The 26806-nt window shown below is 35.9% G+C and overlaps 1 protein-coding gene across 1 annotated transcript in view; it reads right to left on the reverse strand.

The window, feature by feature from the left end:
* Positions 1-26806, reverse strand: part of Cln3 (CLN3 lysosomal/endosomal transmembrane protein, battenin) — a 97925-nt gene that overhangs the window by 19006 nt on the left and 52113 nt on the right. Inside the window, exons 3-5 of the mRNA XM_089102122.1 lie at positions 11074-11222; positions 5239-5388; positions 2565-2717 (exon numbers count right to left, since the gene is read on the reverse strand). Coding sequence (XP_088958248.1) covers positions 2565-2717; positions 5239-5388; positions 11074-11222 — 452 coding nt within the window. The remainder of the gene's footprint in view (positions 1-2564; positions 2718-5238; positions 5389-11073; positions 11223-26806) is intronic.

Below are 26806 nucleotides of genomic sequence, written 5' to 3' on the forward strand. Positions count from 1 at the left end.
CGGGAATAGATTTCAAGAAATTTATCGTCATTATATTTGATTTAGTGGAATTTACTTTCATATTTAGGTTCTTAGCTTCATCCGAAATGTGGGATAGAATTTCAAGGGGGTCACTTTTAATATTCCTGTGACATACTTCGAGGATCGTCAAGTCATCCACGTATTTCCAGCTTTGGGGGAATTCCTTACCAATTTTGTTAATCATGACCAGAAGTAAATGTGGTCCCAATGAGGTGCCTTGAAGAATTCCACAGTAAATAGGGAGAGGGTTAGAGAAAATATTTTTGTATTTAAAAACTTGGGATCTATTTGAAAGAAATGATAGAACAATATTTACTAACAGAGGATCAAGTTTAAAGTTAACCAGTAGTGAACGAATTAGTATGGTGTGGTCAACCAGGTCAAAAGTTTTTGGTAAATCAACTAGGACAACCTTCAGCCAAACATTTGTTTTATCAATGTCACTCATGATCATATGCATTAAGTGCATAAGGTAAATGATGCCTAAAATGTTTTGTAAGTTACCAAATTGTTGGGTGTTAAAGCGCGAAAAAATTTTATGCTTAAGCTAGTCAGAAAGGAAACCTTCATAAAGTATGAAAAAAACAGAGGTGAGTGTAATGGGACGAATGTTGGAGAAAGTCAGACTGGCGTATTTTTTAGGGACAGGTAATATAAAACCTTGTTTCCAGCAACATGGGAATTTACCAAATTTTGTGATGTGGTTGAAGATATTTGATAAAGGCTTAGTAATTTTCTCCGAAAAAGATTTAATTAAGTCAAATGGGATGTCCAAGGGACAAATACATGATTTTTTAAGCTCAAGACTTTTGTTTATAACATCAGAGGGAGAAATAAAGGGGAAGGAAGTATTGGGAGGAATAGTTGGACTTGAGCCAGTGAAAGGGGGATATTGGAAGACAATCAGCCCTCCTCCATTGTACTATTTTGCTACCCGAACCCTCGATAAACCTCAAAGCTATCTGTGGGATTAAAATTTTGGGAATAGGCAAAGAGAGCCTAATGTACAAAAAATACCTTAGCACAGCCTTCCCTCTCCAAAACTTGAGCCGAAAATAGGTCCAAAGCAACTTTTTTTCGTCAGATCGGCTAAAAACTTAAATTTATTAGAAGACACTATGTGTTGCCAAATAATCGAAATGGTGAACCGGAACATTCGAATTTGCGACTTGGGGGGAAGCGGGCGTCAAAAATTATCACGTCTCGGATCTATCCAAACATTTTTGCACTTTGAACAACGAGTAAGTCCCTATGAGTATAAGAATTGATTCACGTCCATGTAGTGAGGTAAAGACAAGGGCAGTATGTGGTACGAGCTTATCAAAATAGCCCATCTACAATATCTCTGGAATGGCTTGGGGTATAATGGTAAAACTTTGAGGGAGCGTTAAGGGGGATCCAGCTGATCTCTAGTTTTTATTTGGGAAGAGAAGAAAGAGGAAGGAGGTCTAAGATTTTCTTCTCAATCCACGTGAGCGTACCTGTAAGAACAAATTGGCACCTGCTCCAACACTTAATTTTTAACAAACCTTGACTCTGGTCGGCTCTAAGAATAGTGTTACTGTCTGAACAATACTGCATGATAATTAGTACTAAAAAAGAAAGTTATTCTGTTTATCCCATCCAGCTCTTTAAAAAGCATTACCGCATGCCTTTATGGGAGAGTAAAATTCAAATAGCAAAAGAAACAAAAGCCAATCAAACACCGTTGCAAGACAATCGGTTTCAAACTAATCAATAAAAGATATTCAAATGCATATATAAACACTGCGTAGCATAAAGTTAGGGATAAATTTAAATTTAACTGCCTCTTTCGGACACCACCTTAGAGGTCTGGTCTAGTGACGAAGACCACACAGTCTTTCCGTAATAAACAACAAGTAGAACAATAGAGACATTTTTTATACATTACACTGATTTATTCTTTGATTGAATCAAGGAATTTATTTCGGCTCGTTCTAAGCTTTAATATGGCTCTTCATTTTTCTATGAAAAACCTTTTTTTGAATACATTCGGCGTAGCGAAAATATTCCCTTGAATATTGAGTACAGTTCTTGTAAAGCCCATGAATGCGATTTAGAGCACTAAAACACGACCCTTGGTCATCCCAATGAAGGGGCAATCGTAAAGCTAACACAAAGTAACGAAGTCGTCACGTGCACACGTTATTAATTTTCCAACCCTCTTCTAACACTGTGAATTAAAAAAAAGAGAAAAGAAAATTATCAAATTTACCAGTCAAAAAGCAATCTCCACACGGTAGATCTCACATTTTTATTTGTACATATTGAGCAAAATTTATAAAAACTTGGAAAGTTTGCTTTTTCCCGGGTATTAGACGAACGCCATTAATTATTAAGCCATTTAAAAGTTGCTTCAATAAGAGAAAATTAATAGAATTCTTAAGAGGAAGAGGATGAATTTTAATTCGAGCACTATGGAATAGAAAAATTTCAACGGTAAAATTTAGAAATACTTCTTTTAAAAATTTGAAAGGCGGTCCATATATTTAATAATTTGGTTAATTCAATATTGATATTACCTTACAATCAGGACAAAAGGCACTAGCAACATCAGCAACAAGGTGTGTCTTGGAGAGAAGCCAGCAAGCGTCAGACCAGCATAAGAGAGGGCACCAAAAATACCAGAGCCACCTGTTCCAGATGCCCATGTTGAGACAACGTTCTTATTATACCTAAAATACAAGTCTATGATGCGTGAATCAATAAAATTTGAGCAACATATGTGATCATATGTGACAGCAATGAGCAACAGCACAGAGAAAAAAAAAACTAAACAATCTTGATTGTTAATGATACGACATGATAATGTTAACAGTAATTTAGACGACATTTGCTTGGTAAAAAACAATATTAAAACATTATTTTATGGTCATTATCTGAAGTTACCTCGTTGGGTTACTTCGTTTTTTTTTGTTTTTTTTTCATTGACTAGCATTATCTTTTCTTTCGTTTTTTTCTGATTTTATATTTTATGTAAGTTTCACGGTTTAGTTTTAGTAACGCCATGGGTTCTTTAGAGAACCCATGGCATCTTGTAGCTGTATCGCTTAGCGAAATTCAGCGCAAGAGAGAGATATTGTGATATATAGAGATAGAGAGAGATATAGAGAGAGAGAGAGAGAGAGAGATAGAAAGATAGGTAGAGAGATATAGAGATAAAGAGAGAGAGAGAGAGAGAGAGAGAAGAAAAAACAAATTCCATCAATGACAATACAGAATCAGATTAATACTCAGAATTACGCAATGCTGAAAACTTAGGACTCGAATTCAATGGTATATTTAGAGTATTTAAAACATTTTTGCAATCTCTTTAGGATCCTTTAAATATTTTTGCTTCAAGGAATCCAGAACAATACATAACCTTTCTTAAATACATACCCGGATTCGAATACTCGATTAAAATTATTTTTCTCAAAAATACAATACAAATATGTATTTATGTATTATCACAAATATGCATTATCAGAGTATTTTGTGTAACAGCCCTGAAAGGAAGACATGACTTGATGATAAAATTTAGCTCCAAAGTTCTGTCGACAAAAACTCTACAAGATATTTGCCCTGAATGTGTATCGGATTTAAGAGCGAAGCACAGCTTACCCGGTCGGTTCATCAGCAAAATCTAAGCCATGCTCCTGTTAATTCGACTCAGTGATATTTCTCTTCATTTGTACCTTACTTTTTATGTAATTTTAATTCCTGATGTTGTTTTAAGTATATTTCAGAAAATTTTATTACCACGTAATTGACAAGCCAATGCTAGCGTGCTCTCTATGCTAATATAGAGAATAGAGGAATTATCTACTTAATTTAGACATAAACTCAGGCCAACTTTTTCATATTTTAAATTCTCCTCTACCATGTTAAAATATTCTGATACCCCCCCCCCCCTCTTACAGCCAATGCTTTGCTCACCCATGTATATTCTTATGTCTATTTGGCTTTATTTTTGATTGTTTTCATATTTTACGATTGAAACATGACGTTAAAAGCCATAACTTCAAAGGATAAGGAATAATCGCATACTTATTATCATCTGAAGTAAAGGTGGTGATAAGCCCCAGAAACAAGGATTATATATGATAATATAACATGTGAAAATAATAATAATGATAGTAATCAGAAATCAGAAATCATTTATTAAAGACGACTTTTATAGTCAAAGACACAAATCATAAACTAAATATGGCTGTCATTTACAAACCTAGTCCTAAGGTGTTTTGTTATAAGCACTGGTAAAAAACGGCACGAATGAATTATTAAATCGATTAGCTCTGCAAGGCACTGGCACTAATTTCTTCTTCTTTCTGGTATTAACTACTGAGTTGGTAGCAGGGATAGAAAATGTCGGTGCTTGGGGCTAGCAAGGAGAAATTGCCCGAAATGCATTATCAACTGAAACCTGCGATCTCTAAGAGTTTCAATCTTTAAAGACTCAAGAGCAGACTTATAATCTACAAATTTTCTCTAAGGATGATTTTAGCTGCTATTTTTGGACTCTTTCCACATCATCACTTAGATATTCAATATTATGAATCTGAGGCCCCCAAACGGGACATGCATGTTTTAATATGGGATGTATGCATGTTAGTAAAAAAAAAAAAAAATACAGATAAACTTTAGCAATCCAAATGACGTTTATGGGGAGCCATTTATATCTGTGTTTGAGCTTGCAAAAACACTCAATTACCAATTTTAGGAGCTTCACAACGAATAACTGCTATAATTATCTACCCTATTTCTTTGTGCAATTAAAAAGATGTCATTTTTAACAGTTACATCAAGCACGTTCTTGATGTTCTTCGAAATTGTATTATTAACATATGTGAATGGCTACTTTTGACTATTAAGAAATAAACGCTAGCAAAATACAATTACTTAATACTGTTTTGATTTTAATTACTTCATTCTTTTCCGTTTATTGCAGCTAGCTCGCTACAATGCTAATTTACTGATGAAAGCCTTTGATCGTTAATAATAGACTTTTTCTAGAATTCTTATTCCGCTCTTATTACATATGATCTTTGCTAAGAAAGGCCTGTCACTTGGAAATTCTACAGACATGGTCGCTTACTCACGTGAATCTGACCAGATCCAACTACCAAAAATTAAGTTAGTCTTTTGCCCTGAACAATACTCTTTGAAGATAAACATTTTTTAAATTAGATTTATACTTAAAATTGGATATCTTACCTTGCAGAGTACTGAAGCAATGTTACTTCCCCGAGACCACCGCTGATGGCAGCACATACAACTCCAAGAAAAGCCATCCATAGCTCTGTTGAGAATGAAACTAGAAGAAAGCTCGCCGTTGTAAGGATAGACATGACAACAACACGGCACCTGAAAACAACTAAGAGTTACAGAAATTCGCATACATTGTTCACTTGATGGACTCTTCTTGTGCACTAATGTGCATGTGTGTCGCTTTACAGGTTTGGTTGAAAAAGGAACGAATTTTTTTTTAATTTAATATATTGGGGATTTTCCACTGTCCTTTAGTTGTAAATTGCAAGTAATACTAATAAATGCGAATAAATGAAGAAAATCTTGATTTTATTCCACTTACCGTAATATACAAAAGTAGTAAATAATACTCTGTTAAAGAGATCACAAACTTGAGTGGATAAATGAATGTAATCCTTTCATGTCAATGTTATACAAAAATAGGCAATCATAGACCGTCGTCTAACTCTCCATATCAAATCCATGTTTTGATATTTCTAGTCAAAAGTTTCTTATGTAAATTTGACACTCTACAACCTCCAAAAAAAGAAGAAAGGAAACGGATAACTGATTTTCAGATGCTGATCCTAAGAAGAAGAAAAGGTAGAATTTTTGACAACTGAAATATTCCCACGTAATTTGTAATACTCGAACAGAAAAAATGGAAGGTTACAAGATCTCTTTTGTTAAATAAATAAAGAATTTCCAAAGAAATGTGACATTTCTTTGTGACGTTAGAACGATTTCAAAACTAACACTATTGCAAGTCTATCTGAGTGCCAGCCGTGTGACAAGCATCTGCAGTAATCCTTGCTGAAACACCCACAAATTGCACCAATTGGCTGACACATGATGTCACTTCGCGTGTTACATTTCTTTGCTTTTTCTTTTTATTAATTAAAAAAAAAAAAAATCCAAAAAACAAGTTTTTCAAGGAAAAGTAAAGGCCATTTTAAACTTAAGCTCAGCAGATTAATACCTTTTAAAATTCAAACTTAAAACGACCAGAAATTACTATTAAAGAATAAATGAAACCCAAAACGAACAGAAATTAAATAAACAATCATAGCAAAAACATACAACAAGTAATAATATAAATGAATAATTAGATTTTAAAGCGAGTAATGCTTAGATTGAATAAAACGGAAAAAAAGTATTTTCCTACTGAAGTATAAATGAAACTTAAAACGAACAGAAATTAAATAAACAATCAATGCAAACACACATACAATAAATATTAATGTAAATAAATAAATAAATCTTAAAACGAGTGAAACTTAAATTGAATATGCAAATCAAACTTGAAAAGAACAAAAATCACTACAAACAAGAGTTTGGGTATGACCTCCTTCCCTCACTGTAAAAGTCTGAAACCTACTGCATCATTGGCGCTTTACTGAAAACCAATTTTATGACAAATATTTTCTTTTGTACTTAATATTGAAAATAAACATTTTAAATTATAGTAACATTTTGAGCAGATGAGCTTTCAGCAATTAATATCATTATACATCAAATATTCAGTTTAATTTATTACCTCTTTTTAAAGTTCTTAAAGACGACTATAGTTTCCCTACAAACAAGTGTTTGGATACTGCCTCCTTTCATAACTGTAAATAAAAAACAAAAGCCTACTGCGTCATTGGCGCTTAACTGAAAACAGATTATATTACAAACATTTTCTATTCCAGTTCTTACAGCATTGAAAATAAAAATACAATTACAGTGAAATAAATTCTTGAACTGATGGATCTTTCAACAATTAATATCATTATACATCAAATATTCAATTTGATGTTGTTTATACTTTCCAAGACTGTTCAATACGCATATAGTTTTCAGTAAAGCGCCAATGACGCAGTAGGTTTTAAACTATTACAGAGAGAGAAGGAGGTCATACCCAAACTCTTGTTTGTAGTGATTTTTGTTCGTTTCAAGCTTGATTTGCATATTCAATTTAAGTTTCACTCGTTTTAAGAGTTATTTATTAGCGCCTCTGGGAAAAAAAATAAATGGAGTGTGGGGGGAGGCTAGCTGCCCTCCAATCACTTTTGACTCTTAAAAAGTGAATTACAACTTTCAATTTCCAATCAAATGAGCCCTCTAGGAAGTTTATACGAGCATCCATTCCATCCATAACAACCATATATGCCCCCAGGGCATAACTTACAACGCCTACCCCCGGGCCCGGGGGGGCTGTGTCGACACCGGTGTTTTTTGTTATCAGAACTGTGAACTATTTTTAACAAAATGTCTAGCACAAAATTGTTAACGGAGGCATTTAGGGCGTGGCGGCGGGGGGGGGGGCTAGTTGCCCTCCGATCTCTTTTAACTCTTAAAAAGTGAACAAGAACTTTCAAATTTCAATCAAATGAGCCCTCTCCCAAGTTTATACGAGCATCCCTTCCATAAGAACTATATATGCCCCTAGAGCATTACTCATAACGCTTGCCTCCGGGCCCTGACAGGTTCCGTCGACACAGGAATTTTACTTATCTGACCTTTGAACTATTTTTAACGCAATGGCTATTATAAAAATTTATCGGATGGGCTTGGGGAAAACAGGGTGTGTGGGGGGGGGGCTAATTGCCCTTGGATATCTTTTGACTTAAAAATTGAACTAGAACTTTCAATTTCCAATCAAAATGAGCCCCCTCTGAAGTTTATTCGAGCATACCTCTTATAAGAACCATATAGCCCCCAGGAAAACACTTACAACGCCTATCCAACGCTCTAGGGGCGTTTTTGTTATCTAATTTTTGAACAATTCCCAAAACACTGGCTATCTCAAAATTTGTAGCAGACGGGTTTTTAGAAAAAAGAGCATGGGGGGGGGGCTAATTTAACTCTCTTGACTCTTAAAAAATGAACCAGAATTTTCAATTTCCAATCAAATGAGCCCACTATGAAGTTTATACGAGCATTCCTTTCATAAGAACCATGCATGCCCTTAGGGCATAACTTAGAACGCTTTCCCTTGTACACTGGGGGGTTCTATTAACACCGGATTTTTTTTTATCCGACCTTTGAACTATTTTTAACAAAATGTCTATCTCAAAATTTTCATCAGATGGGTTTTGAAAAAGAAGGCGTGGGGGGAGGGCAAGCTGCCCTCGGGTCTCTTTTGACTATTAAAAAGTGAGCTCGAAGTTTCAATATTCAATTCCATAAGCCCTCTCTGAAGTTTATACGAGCATCCGTTCCATAAGAACCATGTGTACCCCAGGGCATAACTTACAACGCTTGTCACGGGGCCCTGGGAGGTTGTGTCGACACCTGAGTTTTTTTTTATCTGACTTTTGAGCAATTTTTAACTTAATGGCTATCTCAAAATTTTTATGGGATGCATTTGGGGAAAAAGCTGCGTGGGGGAGGGGGGCTAGTTGTCCTCCAATCTGTTTTGAATCTAAAAAACTGAACCAGAACTTTCAATTTCCAATCAAATGAGCCATCTCCGAATTTTGTAAGAGCCTCCCTGAAATAAAAACCATTTCGGACCCCAGAGAATAACTTACAACACCGGCCTACAGGTGCTGGGAGAATATGTAGACCCTGAGTTTTAGTTAAATGTTAATTGAACTATTTTAAAAAAAGCAATCTCAAAGTTCTTATCGGATTGGTTTGAGGAAAAATGGGCGTGGAGGGGGGGGGCAGGTGTCCTCCAATCTGTTGACTCTTAAAAAGTGAAGTAGAACTTTCAATTTCCAATCAAATGATCCCTCTTTGAAGTTAGTACGAGCATCCCTTCCATAAGACCCATATATGCCCCCAGGGCATAACTTACAACGCCTGCTCCCGAGCCCTGGTGGGTTGTGTCAACACCAGAATTTTTGTTATATGATCTTTGAACTATTTTTAACAAAATAGCTTTCTTAAAATTATTATTGGATGCATTTGGGAAAAAAGGGTTTGGTGGGGGGGGGGGGGAGCTGGTTGCCCTCCAATATCTTTTGACGCTTAAAAAGTAAACTAGAAATTTCAATTTCCAATCAAATGAGCCTTCTCTGAAGCTTATACGAGCATTCCTTCCACAAGAACCATATACGCTCCCAGGACATAACTTGTAACCCTTGCCCCTGAAGACTGTGGGGGGAGTGTCCTGCTCAAGCATGCAATATCCCGAGATTTCGATTGAGTTGAACCATATGATTACATTTAAATTTTAATAGGATGTGCTTGGGGAAATGGTGGTTGTGGAAGGGGTGTCAGATCCCTGAGAACCACTTTAGACTATTAAAAAGGGAACTATCCATTTAAATTTCCAATCGAATGAGCCCTTTCTGAAGTCTCTACGACAACGTTGTCTATACAAAACCTTATATGGCCCTAAGGCATAACTTACAACCCTTGCCCCGAAGGCTGTGAGGGAGTTGTCATTCTCAAAGACCTAATTTCCAGAACTTAAAACTATGTTGAATAGAAATCATATATCAAAATTTTGATTGTTTGTCTTGAGGGGAGTCGTTGGATTTGCCAAGAGGATTAGGTCGCCTCCAATCGATTTTGACTATTAGATAGGATACTAGCACTATTATCTTCCTATTGTTTGAGCCCTTTTTGAAATGTCCATGACAACGCCTTCTATAAAAACATCCACTGCCCCCAGTGCCCAGATAACAACCCTTGTACGAAAGGCCGCGGGGGAGTTTCCTCCTCAAAAACACATTTTAAATCTGGAAATCAACTACGCTGAACAAAATGGCTATCTCAAAATTTTGATTGGAGGTGTTTGGGGGAATGAGTGGCGGGGTGGGAATATGTGCCCTCACATCATTTTTGAATTATAAAAAGGGTCCGATCACTTCCAATTTTAAATCGGGTGAGCCTTCTCTGAAGCTTCTGCTACGACGACACCTATAAAAACCGTACTTGTCCCCAGAGCTTAACTTAAAGCCCTTTCCCGTATGGCGGTGGGGGAGTGTCTTCCTCAAAATCATATTTTCCCTCCAGTAATCAACTACGCTTAATAAAATGACTATTTCAAAATTGTGTTTCGATGTGTATGGGACAATGATGGGCGTGGGCGGGGGGGGGCTCGTTGCCCTCCAATCACTTTCGACTATTAAAAATGGCACTAGAATTCTCGATGGGAAAAAATAAAATAAATAATAATAAAACATTGGAGCCGTATGGCCTTTACTATAGGCAACGCTATAGCGCTGCCTATCATAACAAGTTCTGGAAAACGTTAGTACAAGTGTACGCCATTAAGAAGACACCCAAATATTCACTATGTACTGACGAAAAAAAAACTACTCACACGAAGTAGCTGAAAAGTACGTCAATGATAGTGTTGCCAGTATAGGGGAGAATACGACGAAGGAAAAAATTCTTCTGCCCGAAATGAAAACCACCGAATCACTATTTATTGTTTAGAAGAAGAGACGTTTTCAGTGCTTGAAAACTCTGGAAAAAAAAAATTTATATCGGATTGCTCTGGTACATATTGAATTACACTGCATATTTCCAATCAAGATCGCACCCTTTTTGGGAAAGTTTTATCTTTAGGAATGTGTTGAAACCAGGCACCCCCCTTATGGATACGACCTTGATAAATTTAAACCAAGTAATACTTTTGGGAGTGGGCGATTTGAAAATCCAAACAAAAACATAATGGCAAAGTTGTCATTAACAATAATAAATTAAAATATTATTGTTAATAAAAAATAGTGATTTCATTTATGTAGGGAAAGTATTACAATTAGATACTAAACAGTAAAAAGGCACGATTTTTTTCTGATGCCAAAACTACAAAATGACGAATAACATAACACTACAACAAATAAAACAGGAATAAATTACCTTGTAAAAGTAAGGATGAAAGGAGCAAAAACTTTGACTAAAAAGCTGGGCGCTATATCAGCCAATAATATAGCAGCCGTTGACATTTTGTTACAGTCTCGAGTGCTGTTTGATATATCTCTTATTTCATTAACAGCTTGAGTAGTTGCCTGAAAGAAAGACAATTATTGTAACAACAACCAACTGAATCAAACACTTAGAACATAAAAATAAAACAAGAATTTTTAGGCTATATTCTTTTATCTTTTAAGTTAGCTTATGAAATATTAAGTTAAACTATTATCTTTAATAATACCTTTCTTAAGAGGAACTAACCAGTATTCTAATCTAACCCTCTAGAAACGGCACACGAAAGTGGCATTTTGATGTCAGATCTAGTCGGAAGTTAAGTGAGATGAATAAAATCCTTTCTTGAAACGGACTAACCAGTTTTTTAATCCACTCAATTCCAGAAATGGCACTTTTCAATGTCGTATGATACTCAAACATGGCATCCGTTTACAAAAAAAGTATGTGAAAATAAACATTATTAGTCTCTCTATAACCATTAGTTCTACACGATGAATCTGTGAAAAAAAAAGAAATTACATTAGGGCTACCCATGCAGAAATGTGATTTTGCTTGTTTTTAAGACAGGGTACTGCAATGGTTAAACGTTTTTTTTTTAATTCTCAGGCTATTTTTAGGGGGGAGAGGATGGTAGTAAGCTTTGGTTTCCGTAATTACAAATAACTTACCAGTTGTATTTGGATAGAGGGAGATAATTATCGAACCAGTGTCAACTGAGAAATTTTCTCAAAAGACATTTTTTTGGTGAGTATGTTTTCAAAATTTAATTACTATGAATCATGATTCGCTCTTCGCTAAGTTACAGCTACTGATGCAACCATGATGCAGGCCAAGTCCAAGTCTCATCTATTAGAGTCGGAACCACAAGATTATAACCTACATGTGATAGGACGACAAATCGGAATCGAGTAAATTATCCTGATTCTTGAAACAATTCCAAAGTTTAATTCAATTTGTTTAATTACAGTTTAGTTACATTTTTACAATAAAACAATTACCTGGCTTCTCTCAGAATAGATAATCAAATTCGAATGCAGCGAATTGCGAGCAGCAGAACTGCTTTTTTAGTCACCGTATTAAGAAACAGGCCAATTGAATAATAAAAGATTTTTGCTGGTTAATACTTATAGTTCAATTGCAGCTCTGATACATTGCATTCAATATATTGTTAATCCAAACTGGAATTTTTCGTAAGTTTTTTTTTCATTTGCTTAGTAAAAAAGCTCCCTTTCCTCAATACACCAATGAAGTTGGCATAATGTTTGTGTTTATTTTCTAGAAATATTTTTTTGGCTGAATTGATTTTTCTGATGTATTTTAATCACAATCTGGAACTGATTACAACCGGGAAAGTATGCATCATTTTTATTTTAGAAATGACACACATTTAGGAATGAAACACAACTTCAAAAATGTGCTTGAACTATACGAGAAATATGACAATTTAGGGAAAAAAAATGCAGAAATCTCAACATTTTATGGTGACCTGCTTGAACAGCCACTTATTTTCGTATGCATCTGAATAACTATTAATATGGGAAGTTTAAACTTGTTATTCTGATAAACCAGCTGTAGTAGAAAATAGACCTACTGAGACCTCTGAGACCTACTGAGCTTTCTCTGAGACCTACTGAGCTTTCTCTGAGACCTACTGAGCTTTCTCAGAAGGGGCATCCCCCTGACCAGTCAGCGCGTCCCGAGTTGGTGGATAGGCGATCACCCTACAGATCTGTCGAGTCCCTCAATTGAGTAGGAGGCAAGGACCAAGGGGGGACCCAGTCCCTGGGGGTCCTTAATTGAAACTGGGGCACCCTCACCCGGGGGCCGTAAGTACAGGCGGAGGAGGAAGAAGGACCCTCGAATATACACTCAGCAGGGCCCACCGGCGTGTGGACACGTCCCGTCAGTTAAGAACCTTCTCCCAGCAATGGGTTAAATTGCATGGTGAAGCATAACACCATCGTGGGAGAATCCCCTATAGAAGGACAACTGCGAAGGGTGGAGGATCCAGGTTTATGGACAACAGCCTCTGCAAGGTGGTGGAGAGGAGTGGCTTGCCGCCACCACCCATTTAGCCAAGAAACCACCTCTCTTGAAATCATGAAAAAAGGGTCCAGTATTATACGAACATTTGCTACCGCGTCCGGGGTAACCGACGAACAACCAATTTTGATGGATGAAAATGCGATTTTGCATGCTACCGCGTCCGGGGTAACCGACGAACAACAAATCTTGAATGATAATAATACGATTTTACATGCTACCGCGTCCGGGGCAGCCGACAATCCTAGGCCTAGGACGACCCCCAGCCAGGGTGAAAAACCACACGGTTGTTCCGTTCCAACAAAAACCACCCTACACTTTAGGACGGTAAACATCCGGAAACTCGCCAAACCGGCAAAACTAGATATTGCCTTTAGAGAACTACAGAGATACAAGTGGGACTCTATTGGCCTTTTCGAGACGCAACTTGTCTGACCAAGTAAGAAAAACCTATCTGGAGCCTCCCTCTTGTTGACCGCCCACGGAGACAGAGTTCCTCAACAAGGAGTAGGATTCTTTGGACTACCAGCTGCCAAAAAATTTAGAATCTCTTTCACCCCAGTCTCAGAAAGAATAACCATCTTAAGACTAAAGGGAGCTGCCAAGAATATCTCTGTCGTCCAAGTCTATGCCCCAGACTCCATCAGAAGTGAGGAAGAATGCGATGAATTCTATTTCACACTACAAAGCGGCATTGACCAAATCCATAAGAAAGACGTACTGATTGTCATGGGGGACTTTAACGCTATAGTAGGTATGGATAATACCGGTCGATCCGATATAATGGGGACTTTTGGTCACGGAAAACTCAATGCGAGATGGAAACGACTGCTCGACTTCAGCCGAAAAATCGAGTTACTCTTAACAAACACAATTTTCAAACACCGCCATCGACGTAAAGTGACCTGGAGATCCCCAGACGGTAAAACCGAGAACATGATTGATTATATCCTGATATTGAAGTGCTGGAAGTCTTCTGTATTAGACACAGTAGCATTACCTGGAGCAGACTTCGACTCTGACCACACTCTCCTGATGTCAAGGTTCAAGCTAAGAATGAGACAATTGCAAAAAGCAACAAAAAACCCAAGATTCTGGCTGGATCTGCTGCCGGGTCCCGCAAAAAGGCAGACCTACACTTCCACTCTATCTGAAAAACTCAGAGAGATCCAGAAAATTCATTCTTCCTTGACCACTGCTAATGAGATAGACTTCCTGACCGAACAGGCTACATCAGCTATCATAGAGACAGTGAATGACGTCTTTGGAAGAAAAACTCCAAATGAAAAACCATGGATCACAGATGAGATCATTGCGCTATGCGAGGATAAGCGACTTTTTCGCAATAAATCCGACCGTCACAGTTGGGATACTTACAAGCTCCTCAAGAGAAGAGTAGAGCGAGAGATCAGAAAGGCACTACGTAACCACCTGCGAAAGAAATGCAAAGACTGCGAAGTACTGTCCAAGAAGGGGAATAGCGGAGCAGTTTTCAGAATGGTACGCGAGTTAAGCCGGAAAAAAGAGCCGCAGACATCAGTGATCCTGGACAAAGACGGAAATGAGATTTACGATTCAAAGATGAAACTTGAAAGATGGAAAGAATACTTTAACGATAAACTGAATCCCCCAGTAGCTGCGGATCCTAAAATACTAACTCGCTTCCCCATACCCGACCAAGAACTCAGACCACCACCCCCACTCAAGTCAGAAACCGAGTCAGCAATCAAGTCGCTCAAACAAGGAAAAGCCCCTGGCCCAGACGGAGTCACCGCTGAACTCATTAACGTCGGATCAGATGATGTAACTGATCTGTACCATGCCATTGTGTCTTCGGTATGGGAAACTAGACATGTATCCCCGTCAGTGGTGCAAGGCTGCCATTGTACCCATTCACAAAAAGGGGTCAAAGAAAGAGTGCGGAAACTACCGTCCGATCAGCCTCACGAGCCATCAGTCACGTGTCCTGACAACAATTCTACTCCGTCACATTCACGCAACAACTGCCTTTGCCATTGGAGAATATCAGGCCGGCTTCCGACATGGAAGATCAACAATCGATCAGATATTTGTCGTTTGACAACTCATGGAACGATATATTGAATTCAACCAAGAACTCTACCAGCTATTAGTTGATTTCCGTCAGGCATTTGACCTGTTATGGCACGAAGGACTATGGCATATCCTCCTTCACTACGGTATCCCTTATGAGATAGTCCAAATAATCAAGAGTCTGTACGACCAGTTCCGAGGCCAAGTAATCACCGTTGATGGGTTGTCAGAAGAGTTTACAACTTCGTCAGGAGTACTCCAGGGTTGCATCTTATCACCACATCTCTTCAACCTCTTTCTAAATGCCGTTCTGTCGATGATGCAGTCGGAATATGGCGCAACAATAGGAGGGGTGTTCATAGATAATCTTGCCTACGCTGATGATATTGATGAGCTAGGCAACTCTACACAAGAATTGCAGGCACAAGCTGATAAACTCTACGATACCACAAAGCCGTTCGGGATGAAGATCAATGCCAGCAAGACCAAAGTCATGGTAACTACGAGACGTGAACTAGACAACCCGCCCATTATCACCATAGGCGGGAGACAGGTTGAAACGGTTGATCACTTCCTGTACCTTGGTAGCCTACTCTCCTCAGATAATTGCCATAGCTCTAACGTGAAACGTCGACTTGTACTTGCGAGCTCTAGCTTCCGAAGACTAGCAAACCTCTGGAAAAGTAGCCACCTATCCAACAAACTCAAAATGCGCATATTCAACAGTTTAGTAATCCCCATAGTTATTTATGGATGTGAAAAATGGACTCTGAAAACCGAAGACGAAATAAAACTTCTAGCTTTTGAGGTGAGATGCCTCCGTCGCATTTCTAGAATCAAATACACTGACCGAATCACAAATGTGGAAGTACGTCAAAGGCTCCAGTCCACTGAAACCATACTCAATAAAATTAAGAAGCAACAACTGCGCTGGTTCGGCCACGTCAAGCGAATGGAGCCTAACCGCCTTCCAAAAATCGCCCTTGAAGCATCCCTCCATGGCCTTCGCCCACGAGGTAGACCACGAAAACGATGGATGGAGAACTTCCACTTCGACAATGTCAAGATAGCCCAGTTATCACGTATCGCACCAGATAGAGCAATGTACCAAGCCCTTACGCATGATCTAGCAAGAGGAGTGGCCCCAAAACGTCCCACGAGGATGGCCGGGATCTAAGTAAGTAAGTAGAAAATAAGCAATATTTAAGAAATTCAACCTTTTGCACATAAAAAGCTATTCTACGATAGAGCTTGGGAATCGTCGTTCTTTTTTATTTTTATTTACGTGACTTTACTGACGTGGAATTTGTGTTAACGAAACCTTGTTATATATAACACTAAAAACTTATACTATTCTATTGACCAAATATTCTTTATTATCATCTTTTGTAATTATTTAATTAAAATCAGATGTAAGCAGAGAAGCCTTTGAGACAAGGTTCTCGAGAAATCTCAACATGATTTCCTGAATTCTCAAGTACTGAACTGTCGCATATATATCACATACACAGGGAAATCTTACTAAGCATGGTCACTACGATCTCCTGGAAATATACAGAAATCTAGCCTTTAAAGTTTAACCCGGTCACATCTACAATCATATCTACCTAATCATAGGAAGTTTGGAATTGGTTGTGACTGGTAAAAAATATTTTTCTAAGTTCCTGATGTTAAGAGTAGAAGATAAAATTTTATGAACCACTCAACAAGTTATTCATTCTTGAAAGAGTTGCCCCACCCCTCTGGTATCTTAACTTATACCCGGAATACAATTAACTTATAAATAGAATCAGTTAAAATATTTGTAATTGGAACCGATTACAGATTTATATATATATATATATATATATATATATATATACATATATACATATATATATATATATATATATATATATATATATATATATATATATATATATATATATATATATATATATATATATATATATATATATATATATATATATATATATATATATATATATATATATATATATATATATATATATATATATATATATATATATATATATATATATATATATATATATATATATATATATATATATATATATATATATATATATATATATATATATATATATCAGTCAAGGTCAAGCATTTATGCAGTTAACACCTCTTACTTTCTGAGAGGATTATCTGTTGAAAAAAACCGGTTTTGGTTATATTGACTGTCAGGCTGTGTGATTGAACTATTTGTACTGTTTCATTTGGATAATTAGAAGGCGTTTATTGGAAAGTAGGGGGACTTAAAAAAGCCCCCCTTGCGGGTAAGTCTTTGTTTTGCGACTTTACATTGAGATTTGATTACGCTTGGACCTACGATGGCTGAAAGTGAAAAAATTATTTTGAATCCGTTACTGAATTTTGTTACGAGAGCATTTACAGACGGAATAAGATTGGACTGTATCGTAAAAGCGTATTGCTTTCTATACACATGAAGATGTTATAAAGGCAAAGCGAATCCTTCATACTGAGTTGAATATTACGAATCGTCTTGTGACCTATTCTAAAGATGAAGGCAATATCATGGAAATGTGCAAACTTTTAGTAGCAGCTGCGAAAAATAATGTCAGCATGCCAAAATTTGTCATCTTTAACCCCTGCTCGGTTCCGGTCATCGGAGATGGGGTGAATGCAACAGTTACTACCAAAGTGAATGAACTCTCTCAGAAGCTTCATAGTTTTTTAGCTACCCAGTCCGCTCCAGCCGTCAGTATTTTCACAAGCAGTCATAGTGAACCTGAAACGTCCAAGCCCAAAGATCCTTCCTATTCTGTTGTTTTGAAAAATCCCCCCAAGGAACTCAATGGCCCAAATGACCGGAAAGCTTTCATAGACAGTTTCTGTGAAAATGCAAATGGCATGAGCGAACTTCGCAAATCTGCAAACAAATGGAAGCGTGTGGTTAGGTCGAAAGCTGCAGCAACGAAAATCGTTGAGAAAGCGAAATAAGCCCGATCTCAAAATTGCTGTTCGAGAACCCCTGCACATAGCTGTACTTCGAAATTTCCCTGAGGATATAAACTGTGAAGGACTAAAAAGTCTAATCCCGAATAGTACGAAGACTGAACAATGCGGAAAATCCAGTTCTTTCAAAGTGTATTTTGACACTATCAGTGAGCTCCAACAATTTCTGAGTGTTTCAGTGATTATCGGCTACGAGCGTTTACCTGCTGACTCGTTTAAGTTCTTGCCAAGACAAAATCGGTCATCTCGCTTCCCAGTGTACGGCTGAACCTTTATGCTCTAGATATGCCTCAAATGAACATTGTTTTACGCAAGATAACCATGCAGACGGCCGACATTCTGCATTGAATGCAAAAACGGCATTCATACGTGTTACAGTGTAAAATGTCCCTCAAACAGTAATCCACAAAATATATGACATCTGAAGCGTCTGCAGTTAAATGTTTATCGTGGAACATTAATGGCTTGTTCGTGAATAAAATTCCGATCTTAGATGTTGTATTTGAGCAAAATGAAGTTGTCTGTTTACAAGAACAATATGTCACAAGCCGCAGTAAAGGCATTCTTAGATTTAATAGTGCAGCATCAGTTTATTCAGTTTCAGCGAAGCAGCTCAGTGGAAAAGGGTGACCCTCCGGTGGCATTGCCACTTTCGTTCGTTTGACTCTAAGAACTAATGTATTTGAAGTCAATGATAATTTTCTAGCGATTCGTGTTGAGGGCTGTGTTTTTATTAATGTATATTTGCCTACAAATTACCATGATGAGCGTTCGGAGCGTGTTTTTACTTATTCTAGTGATAAACTCGGCCAGTGTTGCATATTTAAAGAGGGATCTTTTGCCCCATTGATATTGACTGACAAGCCATTGGATTAGATGAGTAGTTCATCTAATTCTATATGATTTTGAGTCTTTATAGTCAAAGAGATATAGTCTTTTAACACTAAAAATGCCTAAATTGAAAGTTTTCTCCTAGTAAAATTATAGTTGGGCAAGTCTGAAAAATTGGATGATTTCCATGTTGGTCAAATCAAAGACAAAAGTTGATTTAGAATAGAAGTCTTTTCTGTGCAGAAATGGAGTACAGTTTATCTTTCCTAATGTAAGTACAAACCATTTGTACTTCCTGATGACATTGTTCCAGCTCTTCCATCACCTACTGCTACAAAAGAATGCAGCAAAGCAAGATTTACTTTTCAATAATAACTACAGCTGATTTACCATGAGATAAAGAGACTCTTTTAGGTCTGAGTACTAATTATAAAGTTTTTTAATTTATTTTGGGTGTAATTGAATATTAAATAAATGCTATTTTATACAGAATTAAATGGAGTCAAAACCCAAACCCTTATCATCCAGACTCCAGCCACATGGTGTTTGGACTTTAGATATCTATTTTATATTAATAACTTGACTAAAAGACAAAAGTTCAAAAATCTAAAGCATCATTATAAAGCATAGATACATTTTCTTTCATTTCAGCACAAAAATGGTAATTGGAACAGAAAATACATCCAATTCAAGATTTCTGTCTGAACCAACAATACACTCCCACAGCATCAATGAAAGCAAACTTTCCCTTCTTTGCACACAACTAAATTTTGAGTTATTAAAAATAAAATTGCCAAACAGCAAATGATTAATAGTTGTTTTTTTCCTTCCTTTTTCTGATGTCCTTTTTAATTTTTTCTTCTTCTTTTTTGGGGGGTTTGATTGAGTTTCCCTATTTTGATCTCTTTAACATGCTATGACCCATCTCAGTTTAAATAACAGCTAATGAATTGATTTTCATGATGATAATTTTAATTTTGACATTCTTTTACCAGTCTTTTAATTCTTTTACATCTTATACTTTTTTATTTGTCCCGTTTTTATTTATTGACCCCAAATTTCGCGCTTGGTCTTTTTAGGGCAAATGATAGCAATTTTTGGAAATAAGCATCTTATTAGGTAATGCAATCATTATCATATTATTAGTTAAACATACCTATTAGAACCAAAATCCGAAAAGTATTGACATTGTTCCATTAGTCCTTTTTATCCATAGAATATTAACCTGAATCTCAAGGCAATCAAGCCAATTTCAGGCGAATTAAATTCAAAACTAGTACATTAAAACATATTTAAACAAAACATCCTTTGTTTCAGAAAATGCTTTAATTCAAAACCTCCCCGTCAAAACTACTTAGACAGCAGTTTTCTTTCATCTTTTTTGGTGGGAATTGACTTACTTGTATTTGACAAAGTAGGTAGCATTACATTAGCTACAACTAAAGCTATTAAAGATCCCAAGTTCAATAAGCATATTCCTATTGATATTCGTAATTTTTGGCATTCAGTGGACAATTGCAATTGTTGAATTGCGTTCAGAAGTACTTATTGAAACCTATTACAGCTCTCTCTCTCTTTCTTTCTCTCTTTCTCTCTCTCTCTCTCTCTCTCTCTCTCTCTCTCTCTTTATCTCTCTCTCTCTCTCTCTCTCTCTATCTCTCTCTCTCTCTCTCTCTCTCTCTCTCTCTCTCTCTCTCTCTCTCTCTCTGTTTTAATCATTTGCTTATTGTTCTTCAGAGCTGAATAAGCAATTATTTTTTCTTTCAAAGGCAGAAAATTCTTGGTATATCCTATAAGCTAACAATATATCTGGTTAGTTTAAAAAACTCTATGAGTTTGCAAGATTTTTTCTCTGCAAGAAATTCCTTTTTATATTTAAACTGCGTTCGATAAAGCACAATAATTACACTTATTCAGTAAGTTACTGAAATAAATTATAACAAGCTCTGTTGAATATAGGCAGTTTAACTTTTTTTTCGATAAAGATTCTACTCTTCTTTTATTATTTGGGATATTATACTACAAAAGAGCACTATTCCAATAGACACAACTCTATAAAGCATTCATAAGAGTATTGTTGTCATAAATAGTACTGATTTACTACTAAAAGAAATGGAGCTGTACAAAACTAAGAGTTGGATGCATAACCTGGTGTACTTTGGAGTCAGAATTAGTAAAAAAAAAAAAAAAAAAAAAAAAAAAAAAAAAAAAAAAAAAAACGCCGGGTGTGTCCCCTTCCATTTAGTTCCACTTCCATCTAGGCGTAGGCATTACAATAAAACAGTTGTTTATTTTGTCCTCCGTTTATTGTAGTGACAATGGACAGCTGTATTGCTGCGATCGTTGTTTACCAAGCGTTTTTTTTTTTTTACCACCCAATGTGTCCACAATACTATCCTATACACCTCTAAGAAACACTCGTTAAAAAACGTGAAGTTTATCTAGGGCCTAAAAGGCCGTCTTACTCAACAAAGCTTACAGTACAATAAAGTGTATTAAAGTAATGGTAATTATAATTTTTAAATGTTGGAATATTACCCGAAAAAAAATTATGTGTGTGGTTAAAGATAATCTACAATCTTATCAAACAGTTCGTGGTAACGAATTGTAAGTAAGGAGTGTCGCGGCTCAATAGTTATCGAAACCCTAAAAAATAGAATTTTGATACCAATAGATATATCAAAAGAATCGGTTCATTATGGTGATTCTAAATATGTAAGATTCATTAACTTTAGTGTTACCCACCAAAGTGTTAAAGCCTGAAAAACTTGATTTTCGAAAAAGAGAGAAAACACCCCCTAACAGTTAAAGAATGTTAATGAAAATCCCACCATGAGATTTAGCTTATCAGAGAATCCTGCTTTGAAGGTTTTAAGCTTCTATCTGCATAAGACATTGGTGAACATGGTAGAAGTAGAAATGAATACGTCAACATCATCTAGTGGCCCAGAAAAAGAGAACAAGAAAGCGAAAACCGGTGAAGAAGAGGAGAATGAAATGAGAATAGTATCGGATCGAAAACACTTAAGTTTAAATGTAAATGAACTGAAGTAAAGAAAGAACAACAGTCTTTAAGAAACTTTCTGATGACAGAAAGTATAGAATTAGCTTTTGTAAAAGAAAGTGATACTGATAATGCAAAAAGCGTAGAACCCGAATACAAATACTTAACAAACACTTGTATTGGTGGCGGTAGTGTAGCAGTGGGATATAAACGTCAGTTTGAGCCAAAAAATGTCAGAATCGACCAAGAAGAAAGACATGTCAGTTGCGTGATAAATAGAAGAACATACATCAATGTTTATGCGCCATCCGGATCCCAAAATAGGAAAAACAGAGAGCAAATTTTCCGGCAAGATATTGCAGCATTTAGACTCAAAACTACTGATGAATTAATATTACTTGGAGATTTTAACTGTGTAACGAGTAAGAAAGATGCCATAGCCCGAGAAGAGAATATTTATAGAGCATTGGTTGAGCTAATAAATGGACAAGAACTGGTAGATGTCTGGGAGGAACTTAAGAAGATAAACAGCTTTACAAGAATAAACTGGTAGGAAAACATGGAGATGGATCAAGACTTGACAGAGTTTATGCATCAAAAGTACTGATACAAAGTGTGGCAAACATAAAACACAAGATAGTGTCTTTCAGGGACAACAATGCTGTGTTAGTGACAAACAAAAATGAAAAAATACAAGGAAGAAGAAAGAAATCTACATGGAAAATGAATACTGCAGTCCCAAGAAGTGATGAATATAAGACAAAGATAGGGAAGATATTGAAATCGATGTAGGAAGTAGATTCCAAGTTGCTACTCGAATACTGGAAACAGACGATGAAGTCCAGAATTACGCAAGAGGTAAGGACAATTTCACTAGAATTATCAAAAATTGGCGATGAGTATCTGAAATTTCTTTAAAGAATGGCTTACGAACTAAAAACTTCAAATAAGGAATACTTCGAGACTCTAGTAGAAATAAGAGAAATAGAACAAAAGAAGGCAGAAGCCAATAGGATAAGAGCAAAATGCGAGGACCAGATAAGGAATGAACAACTAACAACAACACTTATACCAAAGAGAAAAAGGAAGCAGAAGAAACTAATCTTAAAAGAGTTAAAAAGAAAAATGGGGAAACAACTGATAAAATGAAAGATATCCTGGAAAAAGTGAAATCCTTCTACAAGAATGTATTTACAAGAGAAACAGAAGAAGAAAAAGAGAGAGTGAACGAGTTCTTTCGGAAGATTGAATATAATCAAGTGATAAAGGAAGAAAATAATATACTAACAACTAAATTAACAAAAGAAGAAATAAAGAAAGCTGTACCGAAGACGGATAACAATAAAATACCTGGACTTGATGGAATACCTTACGAATTTTATAAGACACATGTCGAAGAAATCGCAGAACATCTGGCAGATATTTTTAATGAATTACTAAATAACGAAGATATCAATCAGTGTTTAGGGATGATGAAATTAATACCGAAAAAAGGTAGCCCTGAAGACCTCAACAACTGGAGGCCAGTTAATATCACAGATTTATGTCTAAAGCATTAGCAAACCGTCTAAAAAAGGTGCTACCATCCACATTAAGTGTAAACCAAAGAGGAGGACTAGAAAACCGGAAAACAACAGATGTCTTGGCTAATATAGGAGATGTATTAATACAAGCAGGAAATCAAAAGAAAAAAAAAAGAAAAGAAAAAGCAGGATAACGAGTTATGATATTAAAAAGGCCTTTCATAAAATAAGAAAAAGAAATTCTAGCATGGATCATGAATTACTACGGTTTCAACGAGACATTCATAAAATGGATAAATAGGATAATTGAAAAAAATAGTACAAGGAATTTGTGTGAATAGCGATGTTACGGGAGAATTTGAAGTAGAAACTGGAGTGAGCCAAGGATGCCCGCTGAGTCTTTTACTGTTTGAACTATATTTTGACCTGTTACTTAAATATCTAGAAAAGAAAATAAATGGCATTATAATAGAAAATATGGCAATGAAGTTGAACAGTTTTGTGGATGATCTGACAACGTACAGAGAAACTGAAGATGACTTCCAAGTGGCCGTTCAGTGCATAGTTGAATATTGACATCTTCAAGCTACAGCTCAATAGAAATAACGGTGAAATGCTGTCATTGGGAGACGAAGTAGAAGAGGTGTGTGAGGGGATCCGAGAAAGGAAAAAATTAAAATATTGGGCATGTTTTTTCAAAGAAGTTGGAACCAAACGGAAAGTGAAAACTGGATAAAAACGATACCGAAATTCAAAAATACCCTTAGACAAGGATATGGAAGAGGTCTGACTGTTCACCAGAAGGCCCAGTATGTGAATACTTCTGCTTGCCCAGTTTTATGGTATCTGGCCTTTGCTTCAAAACCCAAAAAGACACATCTAAAGCAAATTGTGAGTGCAATTTACCAGTACATATGGAATGATAAATTTCCACCTAAATTTAAAACAGACAATATGTTCATACATAGAAATCATGGAGGCCTTCAGGTCATTCATGTAGAATGTGAGATGAAAGAACTTTTCATTAGGACATTGAAAAGAAAAGAAAATTGGAAAAGAAAAGAAATATCCTCTAAAATATAATCAAGCATTCGAAGAAATTTATGAAATAGAAAAACTAGGAATGTCGCTAGTGATAAGTGGGAAAATTGACAAAGAAAAACTTAAGGAATATTATGAAAAAAAGAAACAGCTTCCTCTACTAAAGATCATTGAAAATACTAGTTATAGTGAAGAAGAGGTGGACAAAAGTTTCATACTACTAGAAAGTTGCTTATTTCCGCCAAAAGCTAAAGAAAATATGTTTTTCTTTATGCATAATTTGTTACACACAGAAGAGTCGAAAGTCAAGATGAATATGAGTGGTTGTAAGGGACTTTGTAAGCTATGTGAGAAAAAACTAGAAACGCAATGTCACGTAATGTTAGAATGTGAAAAAACAGAAACAAATGTAGCAGGACTGAGGAATTTTTTGGCAAGTGTTACAGGTAAAAAAGATAAAGTTAATTTAGAGAAAATTGTGTACCTAAAAGTAAATGATGAGGTCTATATAAGGACAATAGTGTACATAATATCGCATTTTTGTTATTACACGTGGAAGCGAAAAGAAAAACAAAAGGAAGATTATGACGTGATAAATCGTGTGGAAACAGAATGGAAAACGGTAAGGATTATATTACAGGGTTTAAAGGTTTTACATTTGTATGATTTTTGTTTTTTCATTTTGTGGTAAGGATTTAGGTAGAAGATTAGAAAAGGGAGTTTTTAATTTTGGTATATAAAAAAAACATGAAATATATATTTATGGAATAGTGTTAGAATTTAAGTTAAATATTTCGAATTTTTAATGAAGTGTTTGACTTTAGAGCTTAACTAGAATTTTTAGATTATAATAGTTAGCTTCAAGAATTGTTCAGTATTTTAAAGTTTATATATTAGGCAAGATTTAAATGTAATAGAATGTTTAGAATGTTGGGGGATAATGATTGATTATAGTTTTATAGAATATAGAAATAATATAGGATTTTGTACGATTTAAAAAAATACATTTAGAGTTTAGATTTGAAGTCTTTGAGACTTAAATTATAGGGTTTAGATTTGAAGTCTTAGGTTTGAAGAGTTAAATTTGAACTAATGGAGTTTATTTTATGTATTTAGGGGGATACGATTCGCCTGGATTGTGAAATGTTTGATTTTTGGAAAATTTATTTGAGGATTGTTGTAGCAATCCAATAACGGAAGGCCCAGCGAAAGCAGAATATGATGAAATGTGATGTATTTGAAAAAAAAAAATTGGTGTTATGTTTTTTTTTATTTTTTTATTTATGTAAATGTAGTGAAAAGTGTTTTAAAGTGTTTTAAAAAAAGTGAAAGTATTTAAAGTTCAAAAATGTATATGTATTGTAAGTTTTTATTTTAATGTTACATGTTATAGGCCTAATGAATGGGAGCAGCCCCTTGCCGCCGTGGGTAGCTAGAATGTGAATTTTGAAATTATTGTATCGTAAATTAATGGATGGAGAATAGTATGAACGGGGAATTTGATAAAAAAAAGGTTTTTAGGAAAATGTTAGATAAAATGTATTAGGAGAGAAAAAATTATGTATGTGAGAAATTAGAAAGGTAGAAAGCTATGGAATGCCGAGTAAGAGGTAAGGTAGATAGGCAGTAGAGCAAAGAAAATGATAGTGAAATAGTGATGAATTAGATTACAATTAAGCAGGGAGTCTTGGAGTAAAAAAAAAAGAAATGAGATTGATTTTTATTTTATTTCCAGGAGTACGAAAAAAAAAACACACCCGGTTGGATTCTAGCCATTACATGAAGCAAAAAAAGAGCTTCTATCTGCAAAAATGTGGCATTTTTTGCCAGAAGAAATATCACAAATGCGTGTTTATTTGTTGTTGTATTTGTGCTTGTTTTTTCCCAGGGGTGATTGTATCAAACCAATGGTCCAAGAAAATCGGGCTAAGGTTCATTCTAACAGGAATTAAAAGTTTTGGTGCCCTTTTTAATTGACCGAAAAGATTGGAGGGCAATTAGCTCTCACGCCCCACTTTTCCCCAAAATCGTCCAATCAAAATTTTGAAACAACCATTTTGTTCAGCAAAGTTGAAAGGTCTGATAGCGATGTTTTTGGAGGTAATTTGACCCCCCGCAGCGGGAAGGTTATTTAAGTTACAAAATTTGCCCTTATTTACGCATGGGCGCTCCCAAA

The sequence above is a fragment of the Artemia sp. Qi Xiang Cuo genome, chromosome 16 (assembly GCF_049724085.1).
Source record: "Artemia sp. Qi Xiang Cuo chromosome 16, ASM4972408v1, whole genome shotgun sequence".
Classification (NCBI taxonomy): Eukaryota; Metazoa; Arthropoda; class Branchiopoda; order Anostraca; family Artemiidae; genus Artemia; species Artemia sp. Qi Xiang Cuo.